Source organism: Schistocerca americana, chromosome 7, assembly GCF_021461395.2.
Source record: "Schistocerca americana isolate TAMUIC-IGC-003095 chromosome 7, iqSchAmer2.1, whole genome shotgun sequence".
In the NCBI taxonomy this organism is placed as follows: domain Eukaryota; kingdom Metazoa; phylum Arthropoda; class Insecta; order Orthoptera; family Acrididae; genus Schistocerca; species Schistocerca americana.
Genome location: NC_060125.1, coordinates 450572047 through 450588225, shown reverse-complemented (window position 1 = coordinate 450588225; position 16179 = coordinate 450572047). Strand labels below are relative to the sequence as shown.

At 39.7% G+C, this 16179-nt stretch overlaps 1 protein-coding gene across 1 annotated transcript in view; it reads right to left on the bottom strand.

Moving 5' to 3' along the window:
- Positions 1-16179, bottom strand: part of LOC124621764 (zinc finger protein 354B-like) — a 145156-nt gene that overhangs the window by 66420 nt on the left and 62557 nt on the right. Inside the window, exons 4-5 of the mRNA XM_047147178.1 lie at positions 9542-9828; positions 4317-4628 (exon numbers count right to left, since the gene is read on the bottom strand). Of these exons, the coding sequence (XP_047003134.1) occupies positions 4317-4628; positions 9542-9828 (599 nt within the window). The remainder of the gene's footprint in view (positions 1-4316; positions 4629-9541; positions 9829-16179) is intronic.

Genomic DNA, 16179 nt, shown 5'->3' with positions numbered 1-16179 from the left:
CAACCAAAATTGGCCAAGAAAAAAAATTTGTTGCATTACTTATTGAACTGCCCTCGTAATAGCTAAACATCTAAAAGGTATAAATGATAAACTGAAAAATCTGATAAAGGTCATTTGTGGTCTATCAATAAAGAAAACTACCTCAAATTGGCCTACAAAAGCCACTTAAGATGTGGTGCATATACATACCATGAGATTTTTAATATCCTCTCAGCCTCTGGCTTTCCTTAACATTAGGAAGTTAACCTGTACTGTGAGGGCAGTGAAAGAAAACTGATTCTCAACAAGTTACGCAAAAACTAATCATCTCTCTAATTCGAGCTGTCTCGTAGTAAGGTCAGAGAAACAAAACCATTTGTTAATTTTACTCTGCTGAAATTGAAATTTCGTGTGGCAAGGGCCTCCCGTCAGGTAGGCAGGTCGCCTGGTGTAACTCTTTTGAGTTGACGCCACTTTGGTGAGTTGCGCGTCGCTGGGGATGAGATGATGATGACACAACACCCAGTCCCCGTGAAGAGAAAATCTCCGACCCAGCGAGGAATTGAACCCGGGCCCCTTTGCATGGCATTCCATCGCGTTGACTACTCAGCTATCGGGGCGAACTTCAATGTTAAAATTCACAAAATGGCGACATAAAATTTATACAAATGACTATTTTACAACCGGTAAGAGTACGACTAAGCCATTGGCATAAGAGGAGAGAAGATAATAAAAATTTTATGCAGCATCAGGCACTGTATCTTGGTGGCTTCTGTAGGCCAATTAGAGATTGTTTCTCATCTCAATGGACTACTAGTGTCTTATACCAAACTGTTTCTTTCACCTTCTTCTACGCCACTGTGGTACATTGTAAACTATTATCGTTTACACTCTGTATATAAGGACTCAATGAAGAGAAGAGGTGTTGATGACGAGATATTTGAGTAGTGCTCCAGCCTCCTATACTTATTTACATTTCATCCTGGATCTTCCTTCAACATGTCAACAGTTGTTTTCTGAGGAATTAGTAGCTATACTTTTCCTTGTCCCAACGTATTTTTCCTACATCCTGACATTCCCTGCACATCCAGTGACCTTAGTACACTCAGTTATTTTTTGCTTTGACTGAAGTTGTTTAAAATATTGATGGGTATAATTACTATTGATCCACTTACTGTAATGAAGAATAAAGTTTTTCATTCTTGAATAATGCAGTGTTTGGCATAAGGCAGCCTATTCACCCTTTGGACATAGCCCTACAAGAAACCAGCTCAAAAAAAGAACAAGAATGTAGTGCAAATCTAATAAAATCACGTCCTTATAAAAGCTACAGCAAGTGTAATTATGGTTTCATAAGTAGGATTCAATATGATTAAGATCTGCAGTTATGGTAGCAGATAGGAGGATATGGGTCACAAAACAATGTGAGTTTTTAAGTCCACAAATGCAGAAAAAAAAAGAGTCATCAATTTTCTGCCTGCTTAACATCCTACGTGGTGGATAGAAAGGGAACTAAAAAGAACTCTCATAAGTTCAGCAGCCCAAGAACCAGCATAGTTCTGTCTGTCGTAGATCCTTTGTTCTAGCATCACTGTAATTACTCACTTACCTGTATGATTACTGATAACATGGATTTTGGTGTGTTTGGGGGGGGGGGGGGGGCTTGCATGCAGCACAAGATCTGGTAGGTACAATATTAAGGAATTGATGATGATGTAGGAGAAAGAGAAGGAGTAATGAATCAGACGAACTTACTGTACTTTTGTATCTTCACTGGTTCTGCATAAGTTCAAAATGGTTCAAATGGCTCTGAGCACCATGGGACTTAACATCTGAGGTCATCAGTCCCCTAGAACTCAGAACTACTTAAGCCTAACTAACCTAAGGACATCACACACATCCATGCCCGAGGCAGGATTCGAACCTGCGACCGTAGCGGTTACGCGGTTCCAGACTGAAGCGCCTAGAACCGCATGGGCACACCGGCCGGCCTGCATAAGTGATGTAGGAACAGAAGGTTTGAGAAAACACTGATGATTGTCTGAAAATTATTTTACTGGTTAAGTCGGTCTTTAATGCATTGCCCTTCTCGCCATATGACTCAGTGACATAAATAAAGATATCACTCCTACCGAAACGGGACCACAGCAGATACAATCTTGAAAGCTGTCAGAAGTTATGCATTTAAGTGGCCACACTTGCTGTGTCCTATGGCATCTTCTGCAAACCAGGTCAAATATTTTTATAGACACAATCCCCATTTTCCTGGTCCACATATAAAATTTGGAGCACTATTGCTGAAGTTTCTATGGCAATATAAGCAGTAGAAATAGACACTTCAGCTTTAAACATGTGTTGGTAACTGCAATACCTTATCCTGCCTGGTAATCACTGTTACCATTTCCCCCTCCCTTTATTGACCTTCTGATCCGAACTGCTGGAGTTGGCAGTTATGTATGCTTTGTGCAAGTATATTTCAATTGTGCATGTCTGCAACTTAACGTGTCATCTTTACAGTAAGTAGCAACCTATCTTTTCCTACATTGTTGATATCCCTTTGTTACACCTAGACATTAAAGTTTCGAATTTTTTTTATTTCTTTAGCACAATTTGGAAGCTTTACCCTCTCCTTTTCCAGGTACCTACTACTGCAAAGCTACTACTTTTGGAATCTAATCAAAGCGTTCAGAAATGGTCAATCTTTAGGTCACACACTACTATAATGCATTTATGTGATGCCTCTCTCCCCTCAGTTTTCTCTCTTGAGAAGAGAGTTGTTAACTTTGAGTAGGGTAGCTGCTCTTCTAATGTGCTTGCCGTCTGGGCAGTACTGTTATCAGTGTTCTATACAAGTTGCAAATATAACTTCTTTGCATTTGTCTCAATAGTTCACTACTATGGGATACATAGGTAAAGCTTTGATTGAGGGAGGAGAAATTGGTACAGCACATATACTTTCAGTTCTTCCTACTACATTTTCTTCTAGTAACTTTTCCATATTTCCATCTCTTGTAGCTCCAAGCACAAGCTCATTCCCCCTTTTCCCAAAATAATGACAATTTCAACATACTTAATTTCTAATTATGTTGCTATAGAAAACTCCAATGAGCCAAAACTAATGCATGACTTGCAAGTTGGGTCACCACGCCAGCCCTAATAACTGAAGTAATGTAGTTACATGTTACCCTCCAACAAGGACCCAAAGGCAATGATGATGATTGGAACTAAACAATTATCTCACAACAACAGTGGTGCATTTACTTCGCCTGCAAATTGGCAATACTATGCAAAATAATGATTTTAAATTTTTTGTACTCAAAGTAGAAAGTCTGCACAATACATGTTATAAAATGATTTCCAAATTGAAATTAGGTAGGAATTTTAGCAAAAACTACTAACCTACAACACAGAGCTCCTGTCTGCTCAAGCATAATGTGTTTCATAATTTGTTTACATGGGTAATATGAAACTGAAACACATACTATGAGACAACATTTTGCATGTGAATGTTACATGAATCATGTTATAGCTTCATGCTCGACTATGTAACCAACATCTGAGGAAACCAATTTACGACCTTAAAATATTTCAGAAATTTCTATGTAGCAATTCTTCTTCAGTAAACATAACTATAAAACAAGAAATAAAACACTATAGAGAATAAGCACAACTAGATAATCGTTAGAAAGCAATGACCCCTGTATGAATGCATGGTTTCGCGGTGATATGAATTAATAAAATTTTCTCGGGCTTCCAGCCACATCAAGTGGTTACAATCCCACGAGCTTTCGGCTGAGCTCTCCTCAGTCATTGTCAAGTGGTAAGACTGACTGCTGTGTCGCCACGGCCGTGTGGGTTTTTAATCACCTGACATGGCTGGAAGCCCGAGAAAATTTTCTTAAAACAATGACCCCTCATTAAAGCAGTTTAGGTAACTAAGAAAATGGATTATTAATCTGAAAACCACATGAAAGGGAAACAATGTGTACATAGCATCAAACAAAATGCATCTCCTTTATACATTTGTGGAAAACACTCACTCACTGATAGTCCTGGATAATCCACAACTATTCTCCTGTAATGATTTGCATTTTATTTGCTATCTCCATGTAGCCTTTCAGCAACTTGTCAATTTCCATTTCATTATTAATGATATTATCCATTCTCCTACTTTCTTACGCAAGGAGCATTGTTCAAGGAACTCAAAAACCAATGTCTATCTTTATCAAATAGTGAAACAATTCAGTAATGCAAATACAGTTATCATTAAATTTAATTCTAATAGTAACTGAAAGTTTAATATCACCTAGAGAAAATAAATATATAAGTTTATTTACCTTGGGCCACCTTTCACAACATTGGATGGATCTGCGTCATCTGCAGCTGCTGTCACATTCACCACATCACGAATGCCTTCCATAAGATCTTCTGGATCACTGAATTCAATCTCTTCTTGTTTCGGATGGGTCTGACTGATGTGTGTTTCAAGAACCTTCTGGCGCCGAAATGTCTTCCCACAGTGTGGACAACTATACACTGGTGTTGGAGGAGACTGAGGCAATGACACAGGTACAGCTGTTGAGGAACTGTTAGGTGCGACAGGACGAAGTGGTTCAAGTTTTACTTGCGACTCATCCTGTTCTTGTGGTCTGTGGAAAATTTAGTTATTTGATTTGCCATGTAAAATATGATTCTTTAAGACTGCTACAAAATGAACTAACATATAATTAAACCTTCTTCTTTCTCTTTAAACAAACATCGTTACAATAATCATATTGCATATAAATTTGTTAAATTCTTGTTGCATTAAATATTTGATTTTCACACAACTGAATGTATTACTGAAACACAGACACAAGCAATGACGAAGTTTTGATTGAGAGGAGTGATGGGTATAATGAAATATCATAAAATAAGTCTACTCAAGCTTCCTTCACATGCGTACATGTGTGCGTGCATAAAAATTGGATTTCTTTTCCACTATCAAGACTGCTATCATCATCAAGTGCAAAAACTATGCCACTTTATGAAATAATTTGCATGGAAATATTTAATGGATTTTCAAATACACACTGACACAAAAAATTGCAACAACAAAAAATAATTAATGTAGAGTAATGCAATTTAAGGAATAAATTTGTCTAGGTAACATATTTAAGTGATTAACACTGCAAGATCACAGGTTAATGTAAGTGTGAGACAAGCCATTGCAAATGTGAAGTGTTGGTACATTAATAACTAGTGGTTTAACTGCCATAAAGTTGAATGTAAGCATGCAAACATGTATGTATTGTATTGTAGAGTGCCAGATGTTAGTTTGTGAGATGTAGTTCCATGCCTGTTGCACTTGGTTGGTCAATAAAGGGATGGTTAATGTGGTTCATGAATGACTGCTGGAGTTGTCATCCAATATGTGGTCAATTGGAGTCAGATCTGGTGATCAAGCAGGCCAAAGCAACATGTCAACACTCTGTAGAGCATGATGGCTTACAACAGTGATATGTGGGCAAGCATTGGTCTTTTGGAAAAGACCCCCTTGAATGCTGTTCATGACTGGCAGCACAACAGATCGAATCACCAGACTGATGTACAAATTCACAGTCATGGTGCATGGTATAACCAAAAGAGTGATCCTGTTGTCATACAAAATCACACACCAGACCATAACTCCAGGTGTATGTCCGGTTTGTCTAGCACACAGACAGGCTGGTTGCTGGCCCTTAACTGGCGTCCTCCTAACCAACACACAGCCATCACTGGCACCGAGATAGAACCGTCTTCCATCAGAAAACACAACAGATTTCCACCCTACCCTCTTGCTTGACACCAGTGATGTCACAAATGGCAGTGGTTTGGGGTCAGTGGAATGTGCACAACAAGACATCTGACTCAGAGCTATCCTTGAAGTTACTGGTTTGTAACAGTTTGTTGTGTCACTGTGGTGCCAACTGCTCCTCAAATTGCTGCTGCAGATGCAGCACAATGTACCAGAGCCATATGCTGAATGTAACGGTCTAGCGTCTTGGTAGTGCCAGACGGCTTTCCGGAGCCTGTTGTTCGTACGACTGTATATTCTTGTGGCCACCGCTGCCAACAAATACGTACAGTGGCTAAATTCCTACAAGTCTTTCTGCAACATCTCAGAAGGAAAAACCAGCTTCTCAGGGCCCTATTACATAACCTCATCCACATTCAGTGACATGTTGATAATGGTGTCTTTGTCAACTTAAAGGCATTCTCAACTAACATCAATTCACCACATCCTATCTCAAAGGTAACTAATGCTAAAGACCATTATGCTACAGCGTGTCTTTAAAGCAAAACTGATGTGTATCCTCATAGTTGTCCTACTAGTGGCACTCTTATGCAGCTGGCATGGAATTTGAATAGACATCATCTTTCAAATGTAGAAACATCCCTACCAACTTTTGCTTTATGTTGCGCAACTCTTTCTTGTTGTTGCAATTTTTTTCCGTCAGTGTATATCACCATAGTGAGGATTCATTTCAATCATTTTGAGAGCCCAAAGTAATTCAAAAATTCAATACATTAAACAATATAAGAGCAAAACTCGATGCACCTGAAAAAGATGGCTGCATCAGTTATTGAAATATTCTATATAAAATGGAAATAACAACTCAGATGTATACCTGCAAGCACATCATCAACAATAACAACTATCGTGTTAAAATTCTGGCATTACCACACTAATGCTCACACAAATGCTGAAGCTGGACACAGTGACAAAATACATCACATAAAGCAAACAGTTTTATTAATTACTGAACTTACCAGTTCTTTCCAAGTAAAATATAAACAGCTGCTTTAGTTGAAAGCATTCAGGGTGTAAAATGGTGACTGGAGGTGGCCATGTGACAGAGGAAAGGGAAGAAAATGAGAAATGATGAACATAATGAAGAAATAAAATGGCCATACACATGGTAACAATAAAATCTGATGGATTAAAATAAAAATGAGACAAGAGAATTTGACCTTTGAAGACCAGTTTTCACTCAATGGCAGATTAAGATGGCCCATCTTTGAAGTGTTTGCTGCAATCTAGATGGTAAATCAAATAGATTGGCAACAACTGTGTGGTCCAATTTGGTGCTGCAGGCCTTTGACAACATGCTCCCATTCTCACAAAATATGTTCTCACTTATTAAGAAGCCACAAGCATTAGTGCACACAGTTGGCTTGTACAAGGAGCACGTAAATATCTTCTAAATACTCAAAACCACAAACTTCTGCAACAAAGGAGATCCGTTTGTTTGTGAGAACATTTTGTAATAGTTTAGGCTATGTAACATAGAGCCATTGCTCCAACATCGTGCATTACTTGAATTCAGTTTCTCAGCTATTTACAATGGAATTCACAGTATGCTGTCTTCATGCTACATTTGAAAGTTTAAATTGTGTACAAGTTGAGATAAATGAAATGAGCTTTAAATACTGAGAACTTTTGTGACAGACTAATATTACATGCGAGACTGGGATTCTAACCCAGACATGCAACAGCTTACCATCCGTACAATCAGTGTATGAAGCCAGTTCAGTGACTACCCATGTTTCAAGACAGATGTTGTTGCTAATGCAGGAAGCTGTGTGATAAGATAAATGTAAAATTGGATAATGTTTACGATGACCCTTCACAATCAATGACATGAACTGAATACGCAACTAACAAATTTAAATGCAGCAAAAAATCCACTTCTGATGAAGACTGCTCAGAATGCCTCACAGCTGTGGTTACCAAAGAAACCATTGAAAAAGTAAACACTATGATTCTGTTTGATCAGGAAACAAAACTGCACAAGCAGCAGAGGCAGTAGGTGTGTTGTCAGAAATGACAATTGACATTTCATATGATAAGATGGTAAAAAAAATAAAAATAAAAAAAAGAGGACGAGAAGAAGAAGAAGGAGGTCAGCCCAACTGGTTCCACAATGCTAATGTTGAACTGCAATTGGGTGTGGTTTTAAATTCAAATTTGTATGTGAGCAATGAGTGTGTTGAGTTTTCACTGGCAATGAGACCTGGATTCATCATTATACCCACAATAGCAAACAATAGTGAAAACAATGGGTTACTTCTGAAGAAGATGCTAGAAAGAGGGTGACGACTGTCCCATAAATTAAAATAGTTATGGCAACAATTTTTTAGTATGTGAAGGGTGTCATACACGTAAACTTCTTAGATAAAGGAAAGAAGCATCACTGGACAGTTCTTCAGTGAGATAATGAACTCCTCCACAAGATACTGAAGGAAACTCAGGCCCCTTCAGCAAAGAAGAAGGTATTGTTTCTGTTATTGTGTACACGACCAGTTTCGGAACGCTTAAAAGTTCCATCATCTGGTGTAAACTGTAATAATGAAAATATTGTGTTACATGACAATAGGAGTGGTTCCTCAAGTCTGGAATATCAGATAAAGAACTACACGGCAAAAATTTCTAAAATCAATTAAAATAAATCAAAAGATAGAACAGGATGTTGATTATAAATAAAATGACCTAACCATTTGAGGACATCCTCACCCCAAACCAAAGGTTCCATGTCAAAAGGATAAAAGGGACCAAGAAAAATGTACAAAAACAGACATCATGACTAAACACCAAAAGTCACCACAATCTTGAAACATGTAAAAATCAATAAGGTGGTGGGGGAGAGAAATTATGTATTGTGTGGAATTAATTACACAAATTCCATAAAAACTGTTCCCCATGCTGTGTGATCACATAGACAAACAGGAAAACTGTAATAGTAAATACTAGCTGTGAGTACTGAGGCCCAAGCACAGGTGTGGTATAGAACAAATATGTTTCATGATTGTAGATTAAGCAACTGTTTTGCAGTTTCTTCACTTTACAAAATGTAATTATACAGTTGCAGCTGCCCCATAAGAACATCTCTTTGTTATGTTTATTAGCTTAACTTCTATTTTTACTCTGCACCTTACCAGTCAAAATGAGATTTAGAAATACTTCATCCTGTGCAATTTCTTTATTGTTTGCTACTATAGAAAACTTCATTTTTAGTCCCATTTGGTCTTTGCAAATCATTTTTCTATTTGTTTTCTTCAGGAAGAAAATGACAAATATTTTACCTCTCAGCAAATTCTACTTGTGTATGAGCTCTTGACATTTCTGGTATCAATGTAATATTAAACCACCCCTCCCCCAAAATTAACATTCTTCTAGTGGAATTTGTTGTGATTTGTCAGGTTTTGTAACTCTTTGTAGAGATATTCTGCCTCTTCATCAGAATTTCAACACATCACTGAAGTAACTCGAGTGATTTCCATTAGATATCTTTTCTTTTTATTACTTTTAAGACAAGTCTAGCTATTTTCTATGAGATTCATTTAATATATGTAATACTGTTTTTAATTTTAGTGTCTCTAAAAAAGCCTACACTTCAATCTGACAGGAAGTGTCTCAAAAAGATAACAATTGTTAGTTATCAATTGTCACACCAGTTAAACCTGCAAATCATCTTACTTAAAGTGTAGTATTCACACAATAATACTGACTTCAGATATGAGCAATGTAAAATCTACTTACACATCTGGCTCATCAACATGGTCTGTGGCTTCTTCATCCATTACAGTGCTAGTAGCAGATAAAGGTTCATAATGTGATTTCAGATGCTCAAAAAATTTAATCTGATGTGTGAAGACACGGCCACACAGTTCACAACTGAAGGCTTGAGAATGATGCGCCATTTGTCGATGAGAGGCCAGTGACGACTGTGAATTAAATTGTGCACCACATCGATTGCACTTATAATGGCGTGCTGATAAACTGCGAGACGGAGATGATGATGATTTCTGGGACTGCTGGTGCTGCACCTAAACAAGGAAATAAAATGTGCTTCGTTCTGTGTTCTGTCAAACAGAAGTTTTCTTGCATATATATAATAGTAAACAATTTTCTTTACATAAATGTTAGATTGTTAGATATTATGTGCTAATTAAAAATCATGAACAGAATATAAACAATATTATGAAGAACAACCAAAACTCATGACATGCAAATGTTGTTACACAGTAGCTAGTGTATAAACAACCAGCTGATGATTGTTGCTCAGTTTCTCTCAGTTACTAAATTACCATTCTCTTTTTCCTAATTGGGAAAAATAAGATTGAGAATATTGATCAACTAAAATAATTTGCAACTGTCACCAAAGAAGGTGTGTTGCAGGAATGAATCACCATTCTCAAAACTGCAGCCATATGTTGTTCCTATTTCAAAAATATGAGTTACATTAAGCAAACTCCATGCTGCACTGCAATGCTGCACTAACACAATTGTAAGTGAACATTACTTTAGTTTAATTATATTATATTTTCAAATAATTCAGCCAAATAACTGTAAAAGGAAAGAAGAGTAGCTTCATTTACATGATACTACTATTTCAGATAATTGCCCTGAAATGAACATTTCCTTTATAATCATCTGAAGTCATGTATAATGAGCACATTATTAGCAAATTAGTAATGGGTGTTCTTCTTCTTCTTCTTCTTCTTTTTTTTTTTTTTTTGGGGGGGGGGGGGGGGGGGGGGCTTTGATTCAAGTTTCATTTTATCAACACTTCCCTTTACAATTCTCAAATCTGCAGAAAAAGAAGCAGCACAGCTGATATCCCTGCTACACTCTAAACGGTCGTTTGCAGAGAAGAGATGTATGTGCTGATGAAGAGAGATGTAGGCAATAGGGTTTAGTGTCCAGTTGTCAACTTGATCCTCGGTGCTGGAGAACAAGCTCAGAATGAACACGAAAGGAGATGTACAGTGACCTTTTCCAAAAAACCATTACCACACATTCGGTATTTAGGCAATATTCAGAAAACCTACCTCGTTAGGGCCAGAGCCTGGTTTCTTCTGAAAAACGTTCAGTATTCTAACCACTGTACCACCCTACTTCAGTAAGGTGGAAAGTGAAACAATGTGCTTCAAATCAAATAATTACCTGTCATAATTTGTATGGCTAACCACTGCACCAGTTCAGTTCACTTTAGTAATGTGGAAAGTGAAACAACACATCTCGGAAGAAATAATTATCTGTCTCAACCTGTATGGCTGGTTGTACACATGGTTGATACACAAACTGAGAATGGAACATGTGAGAGCTACGAAAAATCATGCCGAATGAGGTTCCACATCGGAGTGGGAAACAAAATTCACAATGCCAAGCACCACTCGCAACTGGATTGCAAAAGGGTTAAAGGAAGACACCCACAAAATCATTATCTTTGTGAAAAAAAAGATGTGTTTAATGTACTGCAAAAGTGTTCAAAGATAAGACCAAACATTTAGAAATACTGGAAACTCTTAACTATCAGCCTATCCCCATTATTTGTCTAGCTGTCAAACAGCAACAGCTGATGAGAAAAACAGAGAAATCATGAAGACTGTTCAGCAGGTTCTATTCATCCAGCATGGCACATTTAACATTATAAATGAGAAGCATACCGAACAGAAAGTGGAAGATCAAGACCCCCTGGTTAAGAGTTTCCATTACGAGAGTCAAGTTGCTGCACATGATACCGTTGCTACAACAAGAATTTATGCAAAGGAATGTACAGATGTGTGGGACTAATGAAATTATATCACTGAACATTTTAGGAAAAGTGACGTTAGATGGTACCTGAACCAACTTTTACTTTGACTTTTTGAAGAAGAAGAAGAAGAAGACGACGAAGGAAGGAAGAATATGGTTTAACATGTTTCCAGCAATCAGGTTGTTAGAGCTGGAGCACAAGCTCTTACTGAGAAAGAAAAGCGGCCTTGTTCTTTCAAAGGTATCATGTACGAGGTGTGGCTAGAAAAAAACCGGACTTGTACTGGTGAAACAATAAAACGAATGCAATAAGGCTGAAAGTCGCGTGGCCTGTCACGTGACTCTCGCTCCGCCTACTGCTCGAGTTTCATCTGCCTTCTGCACTCAGTCTGCCCGTGGCGTCTGTTTTAAGTAGTTGACGTTTTGTCTGTGCATCGGAAAATGTTGAGTGTACAGAAAGAACAGCGTGTTAACATCAAATTTTGTTTCAAACTAGGAAAATCTGCAAGTGAAACGTTTGTAATGTTACAACAAGTGTACGGCGATGATTGTTTATCGCGAACACAAGTGTCTGAGTGGTTTAAACGATTTAAAGATGGCCGCGAAGACACCAGTGATGACACTCGCACTGGCAGACCATTGTCAGCAAAAACTGATGCAAACATTGAAAAAAATCGGTAAACTTGTTCGACAAGATTTGTTCTGACATCCTGGAAAACATTGAAAGTGATTCCACCTTCTTCAAAATGTTATTACTTGCGATGAATCGTGGTTTTTTACTTACGATCCCGAAACTAAACGCCAATCGATGCATTGGAAAACTCCTGGTTCTCCACGACAAAAAAAAGCACGAATGTCAAAATCGAAATTCAAGGCAATGATGATTGTTTTTTTTTGACATCAAAGGGATTGTGCACATTGATTGGGTACCAGAGGGACAAATAGTGAATCAGCATTACTACATTAGCGTCCTGGCTACCCTACGTGAGCGAGTACGGAGAAAACGGAACGATTTGTGGAGAAAAAAGTCATGGATCCTTCACCAAGACAATGCCCCAGCTCACAGTGCGTTGTCAGTGAAGACGTTTTTGGCAAAACACAACAGTCCCATCTTAGATCATCCACCCTACTCACCTGATTTGGCCCCCTGTGACTTTTTTCTTTTCCCTAAAGTCAAGTCAGCTTTGAAAGGAACTAGATTTGAGACTGTTGAAGCAGTAAAAGAAAAAGCGACGGAAGTAATGTATGGACTTACCGAAAATGATCTGCAGCATTGCTATGAACAGTGGAAAATTCGTATGGAGCGGTGTAGAGACCGAGGAGGAGAGTACATTGAAGGAGATAACATGAAATTGTAAATAATTGTAAATAAATGTTTTATCCAGCATCAGTCCGGTTTTTTTCTAGCCGCACCTCGTACATCTACAGTCTCCAAACCACTGTGAGGTATGCGGCAGAGGTACATTCCACTGCACTAGTCATTAGGGTTTCTTCCTGTTCCATTCCATATTGAGCATGGGAAGAATAATTGTTTGAATGCCTTTGTGCATGTAGTAATTATTCTAATCTTATCTCAATGATCCCTGTGTAAGCAATACGTAGGGGGTTGTAGTATATCCCAAGGGTAATCATTCAAATCCAGTTCTTGAAACTTTGTTAACAGACTTGCTCAGGCAGGATAGTTTACATCTGTCTTCAAAAGTCTGCCATTTCAGTAACTTCAGTACCTCTGTGTCACTCTCCCATGGATTAAACAAATCTGTGACCATTTGTGCTGCCCTTCTCTGAATACATTCAATATCCCCTGTTGGTCCTGTCTGGTATGGGTCCCACACTCTTGAGCAATATTCTAGGATGGGTCTTGTGAGTGATTTGTAAGCAATCTCTTTTGTATACTGATTGCACTTCCTCAGAGGTCTACAAATAAACTGATGTCTACCACCTGTTATACCCATGACTGAAGCTATGTGACCATTCCATTTCATATCCTTACAAAGTGTTACACCAACGTACTTGTATGAGTTGGCCGATTCCAGCAGTGACGCAATGATGTTATAGCCTCAGAATACTATGTTTTTTCGTTTTGTGAAGTGTAAAATTTTACATTTCTGGACATTTAGGGCCTCTCTTCTCACTATAAAACAGAAAACCGTGCCCAGTTCTTGGAAAAAGGCACAGGTCACACCCATCAACAAGATGGGTAGTAGAAGTGAACCATAAAACTACTGTCCAATATCCTTGAATTACCTTGTTGTAGAATCTTAGAACATATTCTGAGTTCAAACATAATGAGGTATCCTGAATAGAATGACCTCAATGCCAATCAGCATGCTTTTCGAAAACATTAATCATGCGAAAGCCAACTCTCACATTTCCCACATGAAAATCATACCAGCATTTGCCTTAAGTGATTTGTAAAACCATGGAAAATCTAATCCGGATGAGCAGAAAAGTACCTGAACTGCCACCCTCCCGGAGGTGAGACCAGTGTTTCACCACTGCGTCATCTTGCCCACTTTTTGACTTTTTAAGAACTTCAGCTCCTCCCAACTTTGTTTAATGCCGGTAAAAAATTGGCAATTCATGTAATGGATAATCACCTTGAGATCTCTGTATGTCACACGATCTTAACAATATCCTATGAAAGAAATCTGAACACTAATGCAGTCTAAATTGCATAAAACTGGTCATCACGTAACCAGTGACTGTTTCAGGGTAAAGTGGCACACTATGAATCCATAGGTCTTGCATTTCATCCCAGGTCTGTTCAAGGATTTTTATCCATCACCTGTATCAATTCTTTCAAAAATGTTTTTTATATATATATATATATATATATATATATATATATATATATATATATATATATATATATATAGAGTACCCCTATAACTACCTTGGTAAGCCAGTTCAAATAAAATAAGAATAAAGGTTTGAGGAAGACAAATCCATACCAGCTCTCCTGCAGAACCATACCTAGTAAAGTGCTGTGTTGTTTAAATCAACTTTTGAGTTGATGACAGCCTTACCATTGTAACCTGTTAAAATACACTCCTGGAAATGGAAAAAAGAACACATTGACACCGGTGTGTCAGACCCACCATACTTGCTCCGGACACTGCGAGAGGGCTGTACAAGCAATGATCACACACACGGCACAGCGGACACACCAGGAACCGCGGTGTTGGCCGTCGAATGGCGCTAGCTGCGCAGCATTTGTGCACCGCCGCCGTCAGTGTCAGCCAGTTTGCCGTGGCATACGGAGCTCCATCGCAGTCTTTAACACTGGTAGCATGCCGCGACAGCGTGGACGTGAACCGTATGTGCAGTTGACGGACTTTGAGCGAGGGCGTATAGTGGGCATGCAGGAGGCCAGGTGGACGTACCGCCGAATTGCTCAACACGTGGGGCGTGAGGTCTCCACAGTACATCGATGTTGTCGCCAGTGGTCGGCGGAAGGTGCACGTGCCCGTCGACCTGGGACCGGACCGCAGCGACGCACAGATGCACGCCAAGACCGTAGGATCCTACGCAGTGTCGTAGGGGACCGCACCGCCACTTCCCAGCAAATTAGGGACACTGTTGCTCCTGGGGTATCGGCGAGGACCATTCGCAACCGTCTCCATAAAGCTGGGCTACGGTCCCGCACACCGTTAGGCCGTCTTCCGCTCATGCCCCAACATCGTGCAGCCCGCCTCCAGTGGTGTCGCGACAGGCGTGAATGGAGGGACGAATGGAGACGTGTCGTCTTCAGCTATGAGAGTCGCTTCTGCCTTGGTGCCACTGATGGTCGTATGCGTGTTTGGCGCCGTGCAGGTGAGCGCCACAATCAGGACTGCATACGACCGAGGCACACAGGGCCAACACCCGGCATCATGGTGTGGGGAGCGATCTCCTACACTGGCCGTACACCACTGGTGATCGTCGAGGGGACACTGAATAGTGCACGGTACATCCAAACCGTCATCGAACCCATCGTTCTACCATTCCTAGACCGGCAAGGGAACTTGCTGTTCCAACAGGACAATGCACGTCCGCATGTATCCCGTGCCACCCAACGTGCTCTAGAAGGTGTAAGTCAACTACCCTGGCCAGCAAGATCTCCGGATCTGTCCCCCATTGAGCATGTTTGGGACTGGATGAAGCGTCGTCTCACACGGTCTGCACGTCCAGCACGAACGCTGGTCCAACTGAGGCGCCAGGTGGAAATGGCATGGCAAGCCGTTCCACAGGACTACATCCAGCATCTCTACGATCGTCTCCATGGGAGAATAGCAGCCTGCATTGCTGCGAAAGGCGGATATACACTGTACTAGTGCCGACATTGTGCATGCTCTGTTGCCTGTGTCTATGTGCCTGTGGTTCTGTCAGTGTGATCATGTGATGTATCTGACCCCAGGAATGTGTCAATAAAGTTTCCTCTTCCTGGGACAATGAATTCACGGTGTTCTTATTTCAATTTCCAGGAGTGTAAAAGTCTTCATCAACAACGATCTCCATCTACATTAGACCCCAGAGGGCACTTTCGATACCCACACGAACGGCGTCTTGCCTACAGCAGTGCTACTGTGTCTTACAAGCACAAGCAATGAGACTGGTGTCTGGCTTAACTGTGTCAACTGATAGTCCCTGAGTTTCCT